Source organism: Ciconia boyciana, chromosome 2 (assembly GCF_034638445.1).
Source record: "Ciconia boyciana chromosome 2, ASM3463844v1, whole genome shotgun sequence".
Lineage (NCBI taxonomy): Eukaryota > Metazoa > Chordata > Aves > Ciconiiformes > Ciconiidae > Ciconia > Ciconia boyciana.
Genome location: NC_132935.1, coordinates 30,033,897 through 30,055,771, shown reverse-complemented (window position 1 = coordinate 30,055,771; position 21,875 = coordinate 30,033,897). Strand labels below are relative to the sequence as shown.

The 21,875-nt window shown below is 37.3% G+C and overlaps 1 protein-coding gene across 3 annotated transcripts in view; it reads left to right on the top strand.

Moving 5' to 3' along the window:
• Positions 1-20,995, top strand: part of ATP6V0D2 (ATPase H+ transporting V0 subunit d2) — a 69,267-nt gene extending 48,272 nt beyond the window's left edge. For 2 of the 3 annotated variants that reach the window (XR_012040820.1, XR_012040812.1), the window contains exon 5: positions 8,059-8,194. Coding sequence is in view for 1 of the 3 variants with exons in the window: in XM_072852270.1 (XP_072708371.1) it covers positions 1,210-1,339; positions 8,059-8,230; positions 10,129-10,307; positions 13,057-13,136; positions 15,005-15,082; positions 18,406-18,582; positions 19,961-20,038; positions 20,568-20,729 (1,056 nt within the window). In the remaining 2 variants the exon portion in view is untranslated. Of the gene's footprint in view, positions 1-1,209; positions 1,340-8,058; positions 8,231-10,128; positions 10,308-13,056; positions 13,137-15,004; positions 15,083-18,405; positions 18,583-19,960; positions 20,039-20,567 lie in introns of those variants that run through there. The other variant, XM_072852270.1, reaches the window with a different exon arrangement.
• The last annotated feature ends 880 nt before the right edge of the window (positions 20,996-21,875 follow it).

Sequence of the window (21,875 nt, the reverse complement as noted above, 5' to 3'; positions counted from 1 at the left end):
CACAATACACCAAATGTGTTCAAAGCACTGAAAACTGAGTCTAAGTGTTGAGATGCAGATGGCAGACAGCTATTGTAGTTTCTGTTGCTGGTGTTAACCCTCCAACCCTCCATTGCAACATTCCCGAGTTCCACTTAACTACATATCTAAATATCACCTAGTGTGTGATAAGACTTTCCCTTCCAGCAAAGCTTGCAGACATGTGTTGCATACACCAGTGAATTTAGGGAGAAAAAGGACTTTCTGTGTTGATTACAGAAGCATAGCCACTTTGAACTGTCAGCTTCGGGGCACCTAAATCTCAAAGGCAGCAGACTTAACAGTTCAGTATAAAAGTCACTGATAGATTTAGCAGTTTCAATTGAATCAAAATCAGGAAGTCTAAAAAGGCTCTAAATCTGCATTATTGAAATCAAGATTCCTATTTTACAATCCTCATTTTGTAAGAGGAAAAATATGAATTATTTCCACATCTTAGTGAATATAACCAGAGTATTTTGATTGGAACTTGGACAAACTATAGTTTTGAGGTAAGTTCTGGATACTCACTTTAAAGGCTAGTGAAAGTCAAACTCTTCAAAGACCTTTCACCTATGGGCATGATCTAATGTTCACTGTAATTATTAGAAGGTTCTTATAATTCGTATACATATTATTGATAGAGATGAGCAGCAGCAGATTTCCAGCAATCAAAAATGTTTAAAAAAAAAAGGTATACAGAGACACTAAAAAACCACCTAGTTCCTTGAATAGGCTGTGTTCTACCACAGCCCACCATTTTAGTGCAGAAATATTTTTTCAGTAGATATTCACAGATAACTTCCTTTTTATAATACATTCAAGAAATGTGAAAATGCTATCAGGCTTTGTAATATGCTTTCCCATTCTCCAATCAGTACAGAGCATTTTTGTAAGCAATGGTTAAATCTTATACTTCCTTTTTGGCTTCTCTTTCAACAATAATAGGTTCATTTTCTGGCTCTGACAGGAGGGAGTTGGATTTGCTGGCTGGCTGTTGTGTAAGCATCAACTATACTGGAACTACGCTAGGAGCAAGAAACAGGAAGAAACCAGTTGGTAAAACACAATCATAGGCTGGCAGGAAATCAGTGACTATTTGTCACTCCTTCCAAAGAGGACAAAAACAGTTGGTGGCAAATATTCAGTACCATCAAGTATCCAGCAGAGAGATTAAATCTCCTTTTCTCCATGCCGGGATACTCAGAGTTTTACTTCAATGTAGACCATGGCTATTTGGAGGGTCTGGTCCGAGGGTTCAAAGCCGGGATCTTGACAAGTGCAGACTATGTCAATTTAGCACAGTGCGAGACACTAGAAGGTAAGTCTGCTAGTTTAATTTATTTAGAAAGAAATAGTGTTGCTTAGACCTTTGAAGAAGGGAAGGTAAAAGACTGAAGTATTGAGAGCTTATCTTAAAAACCACAGATAACCTTGATGTGCTTTAAAGAACTGTTCTCATATTTAAGTTAATAGCTTTCCATAGAAATTACCCTAGGATTGTACAGACTGTGATTTGCAAAGCAATCCAGATGATGGGATTTTCTAGTTTACTGATAAAGTTTGGAAGTATCATCCATAGAGTTCCTATGGAGATTGGTAACCTTCTCACAGATTTTAACCATGCTATAGAACTGTTCAAGTATAGAAGTTTCATATCATTTCAGTTGGATAAAATAGTTCACAAAATCTTATTAAAAGCTTACAATTTGGCAATGAGTTTCTCTATAAAAGATATAATTTTAGTACTTTATTACTTCATGAGTTTTAGGGCAGTGGGGAACATTCCACTTACCAGGAAGAGAAAACTAGACTTCACAAAGATAAAACTGAACTATTCTCAAGCTTAAAAAAAAAAAAAAAAAAAAAAAAAGCTTTTTTCAAGGTGACTTTGCCACAGTAATAAAGAGAACACACATTAGTTTCCAAAACAGCTTTCTGCGTCCAAGACTGGTCACAGCCTGATGAAGACAGACTTGTACAAAGAATCATATGACATACCTCTAGACATTTGGCAGGAAAAAAATGCGACAGAAAAAAAATCACCTTTCTAAGGGAACATAAACTTTCTCTCCCTGACTCCAAATAAAAGCTATGATTGTACACTGAAATGATTTCTATAACATGCAGTATATCAGATTCATTTGAAAAAGGAACAAGGAGAAATAATAAGCTCACTCTGTTTTAAGCATTGGTTACTTCGTATATGCAGTAATGGATTTGGGGAAATGAGAAGTGCAGAACCTGATGATTCCCATATACGACAGAGTTTTGAGGCTGTCTAAACTATCAATATAATAACAACATAACTCTGGGAAGGTTGCATGCCATTCACCTTGCAGATTAAAACAACTACATTTCAATAGATACATGTAGGTATTTACCTGTCAGCAGGATAAAGTTCCTCTCATAGTTAAAGAAGAGATTGTCAGTACAGTCAATGGGATCTAGAGACTATTCAACTGACCAAGTGCATGTACCTACTTCAGCTGATAAGCTGGAGAGCTGTATCAGCTCTGCATTTCATACAATAGCAGTTTAGACACACAGAACACATGTATACACTTACTCCAAGGACTGAAATCTATTCCTTATTGTCCTGGTTTCAGCTGAGATAGAGTTAATTTTCTTTATAGTGGCTGGTGTGGGGCTATGTTTTGGATTTGTGCTGAAAACAGTGTTGATAATACAGAGATGTTTTAGTTGTTGCTGCACTACTCAAGGACTTTTCAGCTTCCCATGCTCTGCCAGGTGCAGAAGAAGCTGGGAGGGGACACAGCCAGGACAGTTGATCCAAACTGACCAAAGGGCTATTTCATACCATATGACGTCATGCTCAGTATATAAAGCTGGGGAAGAAGAAGGAAGGGGGGGACATTTGGAGTGATGGCGTTTGTCTTCCCAAGTAACCATTACGCATGATGGAGCCCTGCTTTCCTGGAGATGGCTGGACACCTGCCTGCCCAGGGGAAGTGGTGAATGAATTCCTTGCTTTGCTTTGCTTGCGTGCGCAGCTTTTGCTTTACCTATGGCTGTGCCCCCTCCCATTTCTTGGGAGCTGATGATTGTTGGTTTTGTCAGCTGGACAAAACCAACAGTTTCTGTAGCCTGTTTGTACCAGCAGTTGTAATCTATGCAACTTAAATATTCTACAGACACTCTTGATATTGTATTTAACTGTTGAAGTCAAAAAGTCCTGCTCCATGAATGTACATACTTCAGAAAAAGCTAACAGAGCTTCAAACATCTATAAAAGACATAAAGGACAGAATAATTGAATTATTAAACCTTGCTCTTACTCCACTTGCCTCTGCTGAGGAGCTCAATAAATGATGTCATCAAAGGCTCCATGAAGAAAAAAAAAAGCCCATAAAATCCTGGTTACTTCTGAATAAGATGAAAATATACAGGTTTAAATATTTTTTAAAACTTACAAGAAAAAAGGATTTCCCTTATCATTCCCAGAAGAATAGTTGCTCATGTTAAGTTAAGAATAGTTAAGAAAAACTATCTAAATTTTAAGTCATGCTACAAGAAAGTTTTTTACAACCAGGAAGTAGTTTTCAAACATTTCTGAGATATATAAATATTCAACATTATTAAGAGCATGCAACAGATGGACGGATCACAATAGAGAGCTAAAATCCTTTTCTGAGTAAGATTTATAGTAGAAAGAACAATTACTTTATTTTTGAACTTTCTTCTTTCTAATGATCATTCAATTTTAGAATGCAAATTATTTCAGCAAAGGAAGCAGCAGCCTTCATCAAGGCCTGCCTACAAGCACATCTCTACTACCCACTATCAATTCCCTTTTTTCTCTATTCAGCTACACCTCTTTCTCCATTGTAACATTTTCTACTTCTTTTAGACAGCTAACAGTTTCCCACCAGTTATCTACCAAATGTATTATTTATAATGAAAATATGAGAAGTATTGGGTTTGTACACGAGGCTAAAGACACCTCTCTCTCTACACATATAGGATGCTGTAATATTGAACTTGCACCACGGGTGTACGGTGCACCAAAACCACAGACCCTTACCTCTAAAGTAAAAAATGGAGCTTTATGCATACATTGTATTTTGTTTCCAATTAAAAGATCCAGCATGTGGATTTGTACTGTAGTACTATTGTGCCTGTCCAATAGTGCCTTCAGTTCATGTCTTCACATTAGAAGGTAATAAGTTTACCCCATTCTGCATTCTGTGGCATAGCACCACACCACAAAAACTGGCCTAAGTTAAAAGTATTATAAATATGCTAAACCAAACAAGTAGAAACAAAATCAAAACAACCCCAAGTAACCCATAAATAGAATCAAAAATATCTTTAATTTCAAAGTGGTTTTGATATCTCTAGAGGGGAAACCATAATGTCAGGACAGAAGAACCACAAGAAAAACTGTAGGTTAGTGCTTTACATCTGCTTGATAATCATAGAGTAAGTATAACAGTGAGAGGGAAAGAAAAAAAGGAGGATGCTAATTGACTTATGATACCACTGTGTCCTCTAAATTCAGGGCCACACAGAGAGAAGAGGCCTTCAGCTTAACTTAGACATCCTTTTGGGCCTGTTCGAATTATTATAATTTCCATGGAGCTACCTTGTGGGCTGCAACACTGGCTGAAACCTCTGAAACATGGCATGCTACTAGTTTGGCCCTATGTCATCATCTGTTGCAGGGGAATGGGGTCCTCAGAGGAACCCTGCTGACAGTCTTTGAAGTAGAATTGGGGGGGGGGGGGGAGGGGGCGCATAAATTCAGCGCTTTATTCTTTCCTTGCTTTCTTGTGTGATGGAAAGACTACTGCTCTCCAGAAGGGAGACTAGGTCACAGAAGGACAAGCAGCCCAGCTCTGCTCCCACCAACATTACTGAAATAAGTTCACTTAACTTGCCAGAGCCAGGACACGCCAGCACGCGGTGGCTGAAATAACAGTTTAACTGAAAACTGGGGGTAGTTGGCTGTCAAAGTGAGGAGTCAGACAAGACTCCATGTGCTTGATGCCGAGAGACAGGTTAACGCTTTGTTCAAGTTCTTGCAATCTTCCTTCTTTCTGATCAGCGTCATTCCTGTCTTAACCGCATTCATCTTAAACTCATCTCCCTCTGTGCATTAATTCCCTTTAGGCATACTGTTTATTGTGTTTGGTTGCTGTTCAATTGTAAGTAAAATCATGTGATTGAAAATCACATTATTTAAAGTCATACATTTCCTACATATGATTTTCCTGCATATAATTGTATGAGGAAATACATGATGCAGATGGATGGCAAAAATACTGACAGCTGAAATACAGGAATTTTCTTTGCTAGGGATCTTGTGGACATGCTGAAAAGCCCAGGGTCTTGTGCAGGTCTCCAAGAGCCCCTGAGAAAAGGAGCAGCTACTATCACTAAAAAGTTTTGGTGAACAGGAATGTCTGAAGCCCCTGTAATGCTCAGCCATCTAGTCCTGCCAAGTCATCGGGTCACGTTACTAGTACAAGTGTCTAACTGTGTTAGTCCCCAGGTTTTATTTATGCCAACAGCCAAGAGAATATCATTTAAGACCAGCAGAGCAGTCTCTGAGCTGCACTGAACTCTGTCATGGTGTGAACTCTGATCATGACATTCCTGATTGATATTATATGGTATTGGAGCTTGTGGATGACTCTTTTCTCAATTGTTTTGGCCAAGGCCATGAGATAGGGTTGAATATTGTTTCTTACACACACTATGCATGCTGGCATTTATTAAATTGTTTAGAGTAAATACTTCTCTAAAGCAGGCTGTGGAAGTGACAGGGTCATAAATCCAATATTCCTGGGCGTAGTATTTCCTCCATAGCTTTTGAGAGCCAGGTGGGGCTATTTAATGTGTTATAGCTAATATTTTTCATGCTATACATTAGGGCATGGATTTTGAAGCCACTCAGTCAATAAGGGAACTGAGGAAGGTAACACAGTCTTGTCAAACTACTCTCAATCAGTTGGGTTTTTTTTCTGTTCATTTTATGATGAAGTTAAACACACTTCAGAATGGTCAGTACTTAGGGCTGATACTTGGGTTTTGCAGTCTGCTTTAGGTACTAAACCCCTGAAAATCACCATGTTCAGAGTGCATTTACAGAGTGTGAGTCAAGGTAGATATCAGTGGTTTGTCTGAAGAGGAATTGAGGAAAGCTGGAATTCAGCTCCCTGCATGCAATGAGGTAGTATTATCTAATCCCACCATATGCCAAGTATTTTTACCTTCTTTGCAATAAAAAGAGAAAATAAAAATCAGTTTTCACAGGAAATGTAGATGTTCTATGAAAATATTAGTGATTTTTTTTAAAGTTGTCTTACATATTCAGACTCATTTCTGAGCATAATTCAGTATTTTTATTTATTTACCCAGGCTGGGGTTAAACCACAACAATCTCTTAATCTTTCTTACCTTTCTCTCTTTCTTGAGTTAAGTGGTTTTCTTTTTTCATATTTGGATTCTCTTTCTTCTTCCTATATGGAAGTCTTTACTGAAACTATGACTATTTCTTAGTATCTGGCTCTGACCATTGAAAGACCAATTACCTCTGCCTTCTTTTGTCAACAGTTTTATGACAACCTATATAATTTTAAGAAGCAATTAGTTTACGCTGCTAGCATAATTTCAGTCTATTGCAGGAAGATCTAGAGAAATGCTAACAGTTCCAGAGATCTAGCTGAGTAAGGCTGTCCTAACCAAGAGTCTGTCGATGTAATTGCTAAAGTGAGCTCGAGTGGCAGCTAAACCGTAGAGAAAACTCTGAGGGTTATCTGTCTCAGTAAGCTAGAGTGCCAGACGTAGGAGTTTGAATTTGCAATGTACTAGCTCTTTTGCTTTAAGTCTCAGTGTAGGCAACCTTATTGCATACTAAGAAAGTATAGACATGGGGAACTAGGAAAGAGTAGGTACTATACTGATAAAAGCACACCTTGCTAACCGCATATTAACTTCCCTTACAGGTACACGTTTTTTGCAGTCATTGGGAGTATTGCTGTCCTTTTCCCTAAATATCACTTCAGATTTTACCTGGAAATCTAATCATTATGAATGCCCAAACCATATAACATTATCCTGATCTATAATTTACAGTAGTTCTAATATAGCCCTTGAATATAATTATGCATTATAGCAGAGGCTTTTCTAAAAGGAAATGTTAAACTGCTTTGAACACTAAGAACTGATTCAAATCCTTACTTTTGCCTCATGGTGGAGAATAGCTAGCAGAGGAAATTTGTCAAATGAATTCTTTGATATTACGAAAGCTTCTTCCAACTTTGTTGTTTAATCAACCCATTTTCCTCAGTTATCAAGGTCGGGAGCTCAGACAGAATATGTCATGATAACCCAAGCTTCTGGAACAGCTTCTCAGGATCTGATAGTAGCGGCCACAAATCAGACAAAGCCAAACCAGAAATGTTAAGAGAGTGTAACTGTGCCCTTTCAAGTACTCCAACTGCAGAAGCCATTTGGAGCTCAGAATCTGAGCCAGGCAAGATGTGTTCTCTCCTCTTCTTCGGGCAGCCTGATAACATAAGATTATAGTCTTACTTGAGATTTAAATGTTTCATATGAAAATTTAAGGTCTTAACAAAGTTAAAGGATGATCCCTATTGATGCATAACAGTCCATAGGAATGCAGGAGACAAAGTAACTGACATATTATAATGGTGCAAGAGTGGTGCCCTGAATAAATCAGAGAAATCAAAACATTGAACAAACCTGATTGGGAAGGGGCTCGGGACAGCGGTAATTAACACTGTGCCTGGTGCTGCTGGAAACTAAGGTTGACAGTGAAACTTCAACTTTGGCACGCAGTAAGTCTCACTGGTAGTAAGGCAGTACAAATTTGCAGTAATTACACATTTACTCTATGATAAATCTATGGCAAAACCTTTTCAGTAGAGTATGATCAGACCCTTAATATGAAAATATAATGTTAGAAATGAACATTTAAAAAGTTTTTTGATTTGGTTTGTAGACAATATAATGACAGTTTATTCTCATGATCTTCCTTGAATCTTATTTCAGATCTGAAGTTACATCTACAGACTACAGACTATGGCAACTTCTTGGCTAACGAAACTGGCCCTCTCACTATTTCCACCATCGATGATAAACTGAAAGCAAAACTACTCACGGAATTTCATTACTTTAGAAACCATGCTTTTGAACCACTTGCCACTTTTCTGAATTTTATCACGTAAGTAATGTTACCCCATAGCTTACCACACAGAATTAATGCAAAAACACAGCTACAAGTTAAAACAGTGTAAATGCATAGTACTTGAATTTCTATTGTTTCAAAAATAGCAAAATTACTTTTATACTGCAACATTTACATACTTTATTTGCTAATATAAGTTCTGAAAATATATATATGAAGAACTGTTGTCTTTGCAACTACTTATTTTAGAACACAAGCAGATTTTTTCTGTGTACAGTGGCAGGAGGAGTGGTAGAGATGATTGAGAAAAATGATTATGATTTTCAAACATCGTTTAAGTCAAAGAACTTGCAAAACTAAAGTTTGTGGGGGTGACTCATGCAAGATTAGCAATTTCATGATGTAGAGGGCAGTGATTTAATTCCTAGGCACATGGCAAGTTCCAGACTTTTTTTAAAGGGGGAAAGACAACATATCATACACCTGCCATATTTTTTATACTATTTGAACATTAAAACCAGAAAAACTTTTTGTTGTGTGTAGCAAGATACTTAGATCCAAGTAGCTTTTTTAAAAAGTACAAGTGCTGTTTGATGCCAGATGAAGAGAAAGTTCTGATCTCAATACAATTATAAACAGCTAAAAATTGTCAATTAATGGCTTAACGTTAAAAACAAGGATCTGCTTTGTAACAGTATAACAACATGGATTAGTGAAATGCCAGCAGGATATGTTATCTAATTCTTTACTCCCCTTGATCTTATCTTTTTAATGTATTATAACAAGAACACTAGATTGTTCAGCTTACTTTTAAGGAGTATTTTTATCATAACAGCAAAACAAAGTATCTTTTTTTGGGGGGGGGGTGGAGGTCAAGTGTAGCTGACCACTTTTAGGCGAATATATCAACATGATCTTAAAGGCTGCCCTACGACAGCTGTGACCTGAGGCATACAATGTTTACCTTTTGCTTCAGAGAAATGAAAGTGAAAATATGAAAATTATGGTAGCTATTTTCTCACACTGATTGACATGCACGTGTACACGTGTGTGCACAATCTCTGCACACTGTTGTTTTTTAATAATGGAGATACTAGTTTAAGATATTTAATCCAACTATTAAATCATTGAACTACATTTCACCAGGTCCCTGAGCCCCCTCCCAGATTTTGTGTGAGATCATATTAATTCCTATACGTCTCTAGCTGTGTTCTGAATCAACAATGCAAGCTGAGGACTGGCAGCCTTGCTATAAGCATCCCAAGGGAATAGCTTTCAAATTTCCAAGTCACTGACAAAACTCTTATCATCAGCCTCTCTGACAGTAAAACTAGTAAGAAGCTGATAAAAAACTTCTACTGAAATGAAAACTTTTAGCAATAAAGAAATCTGTGAGAACCTGTTCTTAGTCTCCTCATGGCAGGATGTTTAAAGTTGAGTGAGAAGCAAGCCCTAATATTGGTCTATCTGCATGAATTCTGCAGTTTTAGTGCCGAGATTCCCACGCACTTCTTCTCTGTTCAGATGGTCTATATGAAATAACAAAATCCCATACTAGAGAACCTGCTAGCTCAGGTGATTTACTTTTTGATACCACTCATTGTCACTTGTTACAGTGAATCTACATTTCACAGCTGTTATGCTTATTATATTCATGTTTCAGTTTCCCCTTCTTTAAAAGTGTCTCTTTCCCAAACTCAGTCATGTGTTCAAAATTAATACTGTGTGTTACCTACTTGCTATTTAAAAACTTTTGTTTGTTTTTGATAAATGAGATATTGATGCCGAGTGAATGTACAAACCTACAAATACTGTGGTCATTTCTGACTTTAGTATTATTACTAATTTTCAAAAATCTTGGTTTTGTATTTTTCCAAAGGAAAATTCATTATAAAGATAAAGTTAATTTCTTTTACTTTTTCTTTCAAATACAGATACAGCTACATGATTGACAACGTAATTCTTTTAATAACTGGTACATTACATCAGCGGCCCATAGCTGAACTTGTTCCCAAGTGCCATCCACTGGGCAGTTTTGAGCAAATGGAAGCAGTCAGCATTGCCTCAAACCCCACTGAGCTGTTCAATGCAATTTTGGTTGACACACCATTAGGTAGGAACACTCAATTATTTCTTATTTGCTTCTTGAAACTACTCATCCTGTATTCTTAAGAATGTCTCAGAGTAGTGTGTTTTCCACTGGATATGCTGTGTTTTGGTAACACAAAACATGAAGTGTGGATCAAGCACTTCTGAAGCGGTGTTCAGGACATTTTCTAGTAACATTTATTAACAGCTTCTATATCAACCTTGGGTAGCAGACACACAGAAAACATGCTGCTCAAGAAGTGTAATAGGTATCTTTTATACCCAAAGTAGCCACTGATTTAGAGCATCTGGATTTTTATTTCAACACCTGCATCTATACTTAAAAAATGTAAGATGAAATCTTGCCTATCCCTCACTAAGGATCAAGAAGCAGACAGTTACTAATAAATATTAGATGTTGTGGTAGAACCTAGGTTCCCTCTTGGGATTTGGGCATGATTCAAACACAGAGAAAATCCCTATTTTGAAGAACTAAATCTAAAAGCAAAACAGAACGACGCCTGGGAACATCGCATTCTGAAATTGGGATGAAACTCTGCTCAATGTGCTGCAGCTGCCAAATGAACAAACAAAAACTAACCAGCTGTGGAGCACTGCTGGGAAGGGTACTGAGAATAAGATGGAACTGGATGGATTTGAACATATATGAAACCACTGTGTGCCCTCATCTTGAGTACTGTGAGTGGATTTGGGTTCTGCTTCTCAAGAAGGCATGGTGGGTTGGCCCCAGACAGAAGCCAAACTCCCACCCAGCCACGCACTCAACCCCTGCCCCCAGCACAATGTGGGGAGAAAACAGGGGGGAAAGAAAAGGAGCTTGTGAGTTGAGGTCACCTACCAAGTACAGTTGCAAGCAAAACAGATTCAACTTGGGGAAAATGAACTTAATTTATTGTTGATTAATACTAATATATTTAATTACTGATTCAGGCATTAGGAAACAAACAAACAAACAGAAAGAAACAAACATTTACAACCTTAGGGAAAACACCTTTCCTCCCCCCTTTCCCACTCCTTTGCTCCAGGCTCCTCTCCTCTGCCCCCTTGTTCTCACCGCAGGCTACACCCGGTCCCTTTGGAGAGGCAATGAGCGGCACAAGGAGCGGGGGGAGTTTACAGTCAGTACGTGGCGGTTTCTCTCTGCCGCTCCTTCCTCCTCACACTTATCCTCTGCTCTGGCATGGGCTCTCCACGGGCTGCAGTTCCTGTCAGGAGTATCTGCTCCAGCGCAGGTCCTCCACAGGCAGCAGGGAGTACCTGCTCCAGCGCCATGGAGTGACTCCTCCTCCTCCTCCTCTGGCCTTGGTGTTTCTCAAAATTTTCTTCCCTCCTCCTCTCTACATCCTGAGGTTTTTGCCCTTTCTTAAATATATTTTCCTAGAGGCACCACCAGCTTGGCTGAGGGGCTCAGCTGTGCCCTGTGGTGGGTCCATTGGAGATGGCTGGAACCGGCTGTGTCCGTCACGGGGTAGCCCTGGCCTCCCCTCACAGAGGCTGCCCTGCAGCCCTCCACTGCCAGCACCTGGGCACCGACACCCCGTACAGTGAAAACAGAGAAGGTACAGAGCAGGACAGCTAAAATGAACAAGGGGATAGTGCTGCCGAGTGTGGACAGACTAAAAAGGCTGGACTGCAGTTTGGAGAGGACAAGGCTAAAGAGAGATATGGACAATGTTTACAAAGTCCTGAGGGCAGTGGTTTGTCCCCAGTGAGCTGCAAACTGCTGCTTACCAAGTCTTTTAGAAGACCAAATCCCAGCAGGAAACTAGTTTTAAAACAGTTAAAATAAAACATTTTTTTTTTTTACACAGCTGGTAGTAAATTTCTGGAACTTTTTTTTGCTAAATAAGTTTGTAAAAGCAGAGAGTAGTATCAGATTTTTAAAAAGATGGGACAAATTCTTCGTCAATGAATCTACAAAGAGATACTAAAGGGAACTGTCAGGGCTACATCCTCTAATATTGTTCATCCAAAAACCGGTCACTGGGAGAGTATGGAGGGAGAAGGCCACAAAACACAGCCAGGCTCACACGCTCTCTTTAAATACCATCTCCCATTGCCGCTGTCTGAGACAACACTCTGTCAGGCAGCACTGGTCTGTCCCACTGACATAGCTTAGGAACAGTGAGGCATTGGCATACTTTTGTTGGTTATGAATACAGTATTTTTAAGTGGTCCAGCTGCACAAATGAACTTCATCCTCTGCCTCCCTGTTCAAAAGCTTGCTCTTTAGACAGTTCTGCAGAGGACCTGGAAGCACAGATGGTCAAGGTCAAAGCTTGTGACCCTTACTAGTTGCAACCTGTTGCCTTTCCCCCACTATAGACATACCCAAAGAGGAAGAGGGAAAATAGGAAAGAGAATTCTTCTTAAAAATTGCAGAATACCTGCATGATTTGAGACAAAAATTATCTCATGTTCCTCACTAGAAAATCTCCCTAATGCCCAAACCATATACTTCAGAGAAGATTAGGGCTTTCATCATTAGCATTTCTCATCTGATTCTCTCTGGAGATGTGGACTCTGGCTGTGGCACTGATTGATTCCCCTCACAGCAGATTCTCATTAAAAAGGGGGGAGTAGGAGGATAAGGGGAAAATCAAGAGGATTTCTTTTCCTCTCTGTTATATCACTCTTTCTTGTACAACAGAAACCTCAGACCCTTGCTCACACACTGGTGAATGGCAATAGACAAGAGATGCATATTATCAGGATGTAGATTTACACTGCAATATAATAAACTCTGCTTTCAGCTGCTTTCTTTCAAGACTGCTTGTCTGAAAATGACCTGGATGAAATGAACATTGAAATAATGCGCAACAAGCTGTACAAGGCAAGTTCTTGCAACATAACGATAGTACTTGGGGTTTTTCAAAGTGTCTCGGAAAAGGAGGTCAGTATCATTAACCCTGTTTTCTGAATGGGGAAACAGAAGCATGGTGAGATAAAGCAAGCTGTCTAAGGTCACCTGGTTGATGACAAGTCCAGGAATCAAATCCAGCTCCCTTCATTTCTACTCCACTGTTTGGAGAGTTTTCAAATTTTAGGTCTGCATCCAAATTCTAATTTAATATATCATTAATGAAAATGCTTTAGATGTCAGGCTAATAACCAGATGCATTTGTTTATGAATAACTCAGTTATCCACCAAATGCCACAGAACTGTTAGCTCCTAAGTGAGCCTAGATAGGCTTTTGGCTAACATTTATTTTTATTTATAAAAGGTATATGTGATTTGAAAAGGTCTAATTGCTTCAATTCTAGCCAACATTTTTTTTTTACTAAATTGTTTTGTATAATTTTCTTCCTTTTCAAATTATCTTTACCATTGCTACAGCACACTGCTGTAAGAATATGCAACTAACGTGCCTTGCATTTTGAAAGTACTTTACAAATATTAGCACACAGGTCAATATTCTTAGGATGGTCTCTTTAAAGGCTACACATATTTCATTCCATTAATGGTTCCTTCTGGCACATTCTCTCCAAATTCTTTGTTATCTTTCTTGCACAGTGGATACCCCAGACTGCAGGAATTATTCTTACAGTGATCTGATTGCACTAGGGGGAAAGTGAAAATTCTTCTGTTTGTCTTATAAATGATATTTGTAAATTCCCAAGCCAATATTTGATTCTTAAATATTCTGCTACTTCCTCTCATTCAAAACAATACCAGTTATGTCCAAGTATTTTAATTATTTCACAGTACTACTAAACACTACTAGACACTCTTTTTCCATTTGATAACATACAGATTTGATTCGTATATCCTATGTGGATAACCATACATGTACACTTATTAAATCTAATTTTTGGTTTTTTTCTTCTCTTCTAAGTATCAGGGGGATCATTCTGCAAACACTTCTAAATTATTAATATATCCTGTCTCCTCTCCTTCAGCTGTCAATGTGATCAATTATGTTTCAGCTCTACTATCAGACAGCACTATACAGAACCTAACGCATAATCCCATGCAGCAGATCCCCCTTGAGATGTCTCTACTTAAAATTCACTTAATTGCATAGTTAGTGACAGATTCTTTTAACAAGATTGTGTGAAGTTGTAGCAAATGCATTTTGATAACACAAATGTTCCCTAAGACAGTATTTTGGGGGATGGAGAGGCAGGGGGAATAGCATCTTTGAGATACTTAGGGTCCTTCCTGCACAGGTATTTTGAAATGGGTGCAAAGGCCAGAAACCTTAATAGACCAGAGGGCTCTGCAGTCCAGTATTACAGAAGCTTTGTCTGATGTTCTGTCTTCTCCTAATCCAGGGTTCAGGGTAGAGCAGTAGGGATTAGTTCGTGTATCCTCATAGTGCTGGCCCAATAGCCATGGCATGTTCCCAAATCCCCTCCTCCACACTATAAATGCAGAGTTTCCTTCAGCTATCTGCTTATTACGCAGTGGAAGCTCAATGGAGCTCAAGCTGTTTCTTCTTTAGACAGCAAAGAAAACATAATATTTGTCATATAACAGTTTTTAAAAACATTTGAACCCATATTGTAATAACAAGATATTTGCATTTTATTACTTCAACTTTCAATCCAGCAAAGTAATTAAGCACATACTCGAATTTAAATTCATAGGTAGAATTATAAAATTTAATGGAAGTATTTAAAAATGAGGTTCATGACTATGTGCTGTGTTGGTCCAGGTCTTAAGTAGCATTTAAAACATTTCTCTTCTTCTTTATGTAGTCTTATCTTGAGGCATTCTATAAGTTTTGTGAAAAACAAGGTGGTACTACAGCAGAAATCATGAGACCTATTCTTGAGGTAAGAAAAATTCAGGTTTTGTACATGAAAGTACTCCACAATGTTTTCATAATTAGGTTACTTTGTTTTTCCTGTTCCTTCTGTCTCCATTTGCAAAGTTATTTTTCAAATGTTTGCTCTTCCTCTGAATAATAACTGTTTTTCTAAGATGTAATAAACACTTTATTCTAGGATGACTTTTACCTCTTGACTAGAGAAGCAGCTAGTCCATTACCACGGAGGAGTTAGCCTCAGTTAATATTTTTCTATAATAGAGAGCATAAATGGTTCACGAATTTCAAACTGTTGCCCCTTAAAATTTTTCTGTATTATGTAGAAAAACTAAAAAAGTGGATTATTCTTACACCTCCTAGCTCAAAATTAAATTTGGGATAGCTAAGGTCTGGCATTACTGTATATTTACTAATCAATAATCTTTAAGCTTCATGGCACTATTATGTTTGTTTACTCTCCTATTAAAATTAATGGTTGAAGTTAGAGTTGAGTGACCTTTGGAACTAGCGTTATACAGAAAAGTCCAACATTACATGTTTTATTTTTATCTCAACTCAGAAGAATTCAATATTTATTTTTTCCATGCCATACAAAATTCCCAACGTCCTCCTCCCCAAAGTATACCTGCAGCATAGTGAATGATATTTTTATAGCTGTTATTGTAATAAAAGATACAGAAATTCCTAAAATTGAGTTCTCAGCATTCAGCTCCATTTTTTTTTCACATGGTTTATCACAATTCTTTGCAGAGTTTGAGAGCCAGATCACTCATTTGACTCCAGGAGTCTTTTTTTCTGGATAAGCAAAACTTATACCCTGGAAACTGACTGAACAAAATTCGCTGAGCTCTGATGACATCATACTAAAAGTTTGCATTATAGGAGAGAGATAATAACCCTGGGAGCTCACGCCTGAAGGAAGAATGAGCCTAAATTACATCTTACGAAACAATGTCCTAAAAGGGAATGCAATTTCATATTTTATTTAACCAGGTCACATGTTTCAGTTTATGTTCTAAAGAAAATATTCTTAATCAAGTTAAACTGACTAAAAATTAAGTATTTTGACTATTCTTTTCTGAAATATAAAAATCAAGAGTTTGGCTGGCAGAGGTAAAGACATTTTGCACAGTTGATTCAGATTTTTCAGAAAGTTCATTTTTAGCTAGAAATTCATGCTGAGAGAAGATTACTTACCAACATTAGTTTAAGCGTGTTGTAAAACTCCCTTTATACCAGTTGTAACAGTTTGGTCTGTGATAAGCTTCTTTAAAATCCCTATCTAATGTCAATCAGCTAGGAGGATAAACTTTTCTGTAGAAGATTTCCTTTTCTATAACATTTTAATAATCTGAAGACACACAGAGGTTGCTAATGGCTGAATTCACAAAAAGCCAAAGTTTAATTATTCAAAAGAATACCTGCTATTTATTCCGTAATCTTATATGTAAGACTACCAACCTGACCCTATCAGAATGAGGCTGAGGTATTTAGCTCCCCAACTCCTTGACCGGCAGTCACGGTGCCAATCTGCCACATTAAAAGTACTGTTGATCTCTCTTCCACCATGGACAACAAACGTTGCATGTTTAACCCTGAATCTGGCAAGAAGCTGCAGGACTGCACTGCAGCGAGTGCTGTGCCTGTTATTAGGGCCCCATGCTAACTCCCAAGCAGCAGACATGCTACTTCAGTTTCCCCTATGGAAACTAAAGCACTTAGAAAACGGTCATCCCGTGACTCCACCTCTACCTGCAGCAATCAAATGGCCCAAGTCACCAAGTAACTGCCTCATGGCCTTACTCACTATGGACAACCTCATGTGCCAATAATTTGATGAACTGAGAGGTCTGTATGGATGGGACTGATCCTGCAAATTTTCTCAAACTGGGAGCTAGAGAATTAGGCGCCAAACCTGCTAGCATTAGTTGCAATTGCATCTGAGCATGCTTTTTCCCAATAAAATATTACAAATCTAACAGCTAGATCCTACATGGCTTTAACAAGTTAAAAAAACCAAAGCATTTATCCTTCCAAAACAGTTTCACTATGCCTGTTCATATTAATAAGGCAAGTGAAATTTGGCCCTGTTATTCATTAGCTAGAAATCTTTTCAAGCACACTTATTTTCTTCTCATTATTTCTCTATTGTTTACTCATTTTCCTTACTCTGAAGTCAGTGCCAAAGGGTAGCTGGGTCCCTGTTACAGTGTGTTCTAGTACACAGGAGTAGGATCTATGAATACAGGAGTAGGATCTATGAATATGTGCTTAACTGCTAAAGTTGTAGAACTGTGTTGCAACTGCAGTCTTATTCAATAGAAAAGAGTACCTTTCTGCTTAAAACAGTTCACAAATTCAGAGCATAAGAAATTTTGCAAGCTGCCTAAAATGTGCGTATACTGTATATGCTTCACTTGGAAGATTTTCCTGCATAATCCCTGCAATTAGCAAGGGTTCTGCTGTTCTTACAATAAGAAAGTAAGTAATAAAGGAAAGAAATAAAACCATAGTCAATTTAGATCTCAAGACAGAATAAAAGATTTAAATCAGACAGAATTGAGTAAGATTATTTTTATTTACCATTACATTTTTAATTCATACTGTAAGAATGGCAAGTGAAATTTTGCCTTGTACTAAAGAACAACCTGAGATCTAGACATTAGAATGACTTTCAGTCTACTGCTGCAGGGAAAATACAGATACTACAGGCATCTAAACCTAGAAGAAGAAATACAGCCCTTGATTCTATGTGTTAAAAATTAACTGTTATTTGAAACACTTGAAAACTTTAACTTGGCAAGTAAACAGCCCCCTCCACCTTATTAAATTACCGTTTTAAATATATGCATTCAGAGGTTGGCTTTGTTTTTTTTTTTTTCAGAATTTCCACTCAACCTTTACTCTCAACAGCACTCTGAGTTACCCCAGACAGTAATATTGATTCTTGGTCATTTCCTGTATTATTATTATTTATAAGAATATTATTTCATAACTTCAGAAGGGTGTGTGAGGAGATTTTTTGTTGTCACCATCTGGGCAACTAAGTAGGGAAATGAGGTAGTAGCAGAGATTATATTTTCAGTACAAAAATCACAGAACATAAACTGTGCTTGCAAAACACTGTTTGATCTTCTAGTTAAAATTTAACAAGTATTTGCAAATAAGGATCTACAATTTTTTAAATAAGGTATGTTTCTAATGCTCTGAAGTCCACTTTTTTTTAAAGTTTCCATAGTTTAGCTTACTGAAAAAAAAAACATATCCCCACCTTAATTTAGAATAAGGTCTCTTAATAACACCTCTTTATTCTTTGTTTTGCATATTAAGTTTGAAGCAGACAGACGTGCCTTTATCATCACCATTAATTCATTTGGCACTGAGCTGAGTAAAGATGACCGAGAGAAGCTGTATCCAACCTGTGGAAAACTGTATCCAGAAGGCTTACACCTGTTGGCCAATGCAGATGACTACGAGCAAGTGAAGTGTGTTGCAGATTACTATGCAGTATGTAAACTAATTTCTTAAAACAAAAAGCCAAAATACAAATACTTAACATCTCCTGATGTCAGAAAAATTTTAGAGTATTCATATAAGTTAAAAGCATTTTTGAGAGAGAAAAAAAATCAGTGAAGATACGAAAGATCCCATAAAGAAGTATATGGAATCAAAGGCCTTTGATATGAAGACATAGGGTATATTATCACCTTAGTGCAATACAAAGTTCCTCTTACAATGATGTTTAAATAAGACCAAATTACATTCTAGTAAACAAAACTCTTCCTAATTCATTAACCCTCCCCCAACTGAGTTTCACTTCACAGTTGCTGCCTTCAAGATTTTGAAGCAAAAGCATAAGTCATTTTAAAATGAGCTGACCAAACAATTCATGCCACAGATGAGTGCAAAACTGATTTATTGCTAGTGTACCATAAAAGTGCCCTTCTGTAAAGTTTTCTCTAAATCACTGATTGAATCAAAGAAGTAGATGAAGTTGTTAATATTGATGTGAATAGTGCTGTTATTAAAGATGAACCAATATGCAACACTTGCTCTACGAATTAACTGTGGTACTCTGACTACCTATAATATTTAAGCTACCTCCAAGTAGGTACACAAAACAAAATAATGTCTGGTCTGCTTCTTCCACAGAAGAAACAAAGCTGGAGATGCACATCTGTTCCTGTGCATAAGCAGAATGTTAAAAGCACATGTCACCATGTCAATGTGGTACAGAGCAAGTCTATTCACATGATGGTGAGATATTTAGATGAATATGGGAACCATCGTACTAGACCTATACTGCACTGCTACTTTATAGGAAAAACAAAACAAATACACAGAGAAGCAAATTACACAGAAATGTAACACGTAAGAAATGAAGTCAAATATATCTGTGCAGAATATTCCAGGATAACATATCAGACTAATGGATTTAGACACAATATTAATGCAGATAAAGCAAATTCAGCTGACTACTGGAAATAAAATGAGCAGCCATGTGAGGATCAGAGTTCAGGGTTTTGGCTCCATTTACAGCTCTGGCTCTGATGGATACTATTTGCACAAGAAGTTGAGTGCTCTCTGTCCAAAGGAGTGAAAGGTCATGTGTCATTCTACAATAAGTCTCTTTTAGTGCCTTCAGTAAATTACTTTAAGTTGTAGGAAATGATGGTAAGAAATACAAGAACAAATGTGATTTTTCTTTCTTTTGCTGACTATATGCTTTTAACTTTTGATTTATGTAGAACTGTAATCTATACATGAATTCTTCTATACAGAAAGATTACTTAACATAGATTGATTAATTAATAAAGTAATGTATCTGTGCTGCACAGAATGCAAAAGTACCTTATTTCCATTGGGTGGTTGTCTATGCTTTTAGGAATACAAGGCTGTGTTTGAAGGTGTAGGGAGTGGCACTGGAGAAAAGACACTGGAAGATGCATTTTTTGAACATGAGGTAAGAGCCTCCAACCTTAAAATATCAAAATGAAAGTTACCCACCTGGAATAACACTTAAAACAAGAATGAGGTACTAGGCTTTTGATTCTACTGCATCCTTCAGCTTTGTATTCAAGAACACAGTATTTCTATGGCTGTCAACATTTGGCTGAATTAAAATGGAAGGATTTACCTTTTTAAATAAAATAAATCCCAGGACATTCTTCTGAAGACTAGTTATAGAAATGTCAACCCTGATAGCCTATCCAAAAGCCATGTCATATAAACTGCTTAATGAAATTTCTTTTGAATAGTCTACTGAAGAAGTTATTTCACCACTGTCTTTTACTTACCTGTAATGTTGCTGTAGTCTACTACCAAAATTAATCCAGAGATGACATTTCAATTACATTTATACTCAAAAGACTCCTAAATATAGTCATGGTTGCAAAGTTACATAGAAATCCTGATCATAAAAGCTACCATAAAAAAATCACATCTGCCTTCTTTAATATTTTATCATAACACTTGTTTCATCTTTTCCACAGGTAAAGCTGAATGTGCTTGCATTCAACAACCAGTTTCATTTTGGAGTATTTTATGCCTATGTAAAGTTAAAGGAACAAGAGTGCAGGAATATTGTATGGATTGCTGAATGCATATCTCAGAGACACAGAACCAAAATTAACAACTACATTCCGATTTTCTAAATCTGAGAATTTATAATCCTACAATGCCTGAAAAGATGCATTCTTTCATAGAAAAGAAGAAAAATCTTATTTCAAACATTAACTCTTATCAGATGTTTTAAATTGTATTAATGATCCTCCTTATATACAGCAGTGTAAGAAAAAGTAATGTAATTAGAGATATGAGTACTTTATAAGGAAATATTAATAGGCTTATTCATAGTTTTGGTTGGTAGATTTGTTCCCCACTGTGCCCATTTTAATTTAATTGATCAATAAAAACTCCCTGCAAGGTCTGACATACATATTCTTTCTCTTTTGTGGAAGCAAGCTTTCTATCAATGACATTTGAAAAGCTCTTTAATGGCTTAATTTTGAATTAACAGTTTTCTCAAAGGGCCAACTAAACCATTACTTCTGTCTTACACTTATGGACTTCTTCATGGCATACAAGATTGTATGAAGGACTTAACACACAAATAAGAGAGAAACGTTAGGGTTACACTGAGATTCCCCTTAAGGAATCTCAAGAGAGAGCTTCCTGAACCTTTCTAACTGTAAGACCTCCCTGCAGCTAAATGTAAATAAGGAATTTCATTTTCAGGAAAATGTTTTCACTTATTCCTTTATGGTCACATGAGGAGCACCGTGTCAAACAACAGGTGTCTGATCTACTCCACAGTGATACAAAATACCTCCTCCCAGCACACCAAAGACACTGTCTTCATGTATGCACTAGGGAAGATTATGAAACATGAATGAAAATACCAGCCAAGTCTGTATCGGTTTTGCATCAGACACAAACAACACCAGCTCTGAGCTATTTGAGAACCTGGCTAAGATCAGCAACTAAAAATAGAGCAAATAGTTGAAGCCAGATTGTAGCAGGACAAGATTAATTCTGCTGAAGAAAAAGGAAGGATTTTGAAAGCCATATCAACATTCTGCCTTCCTACTCCATTCAAAATATTTGCCCTCTTATCTCTGATTTTCTGCATGACTCCTTAGTTTCAGGCTGCACAACAGCAAATCTCAATCTTCAGCTGACTATGCCTCCAGTAATACGATACAGAAATAAAATCCATTTCCTGCCGAGTAGACAGAAAAATAAAATATATCTGATGTCAACACCTCAGAGTTATGAAAAACATTCAGGGATCATGGTTT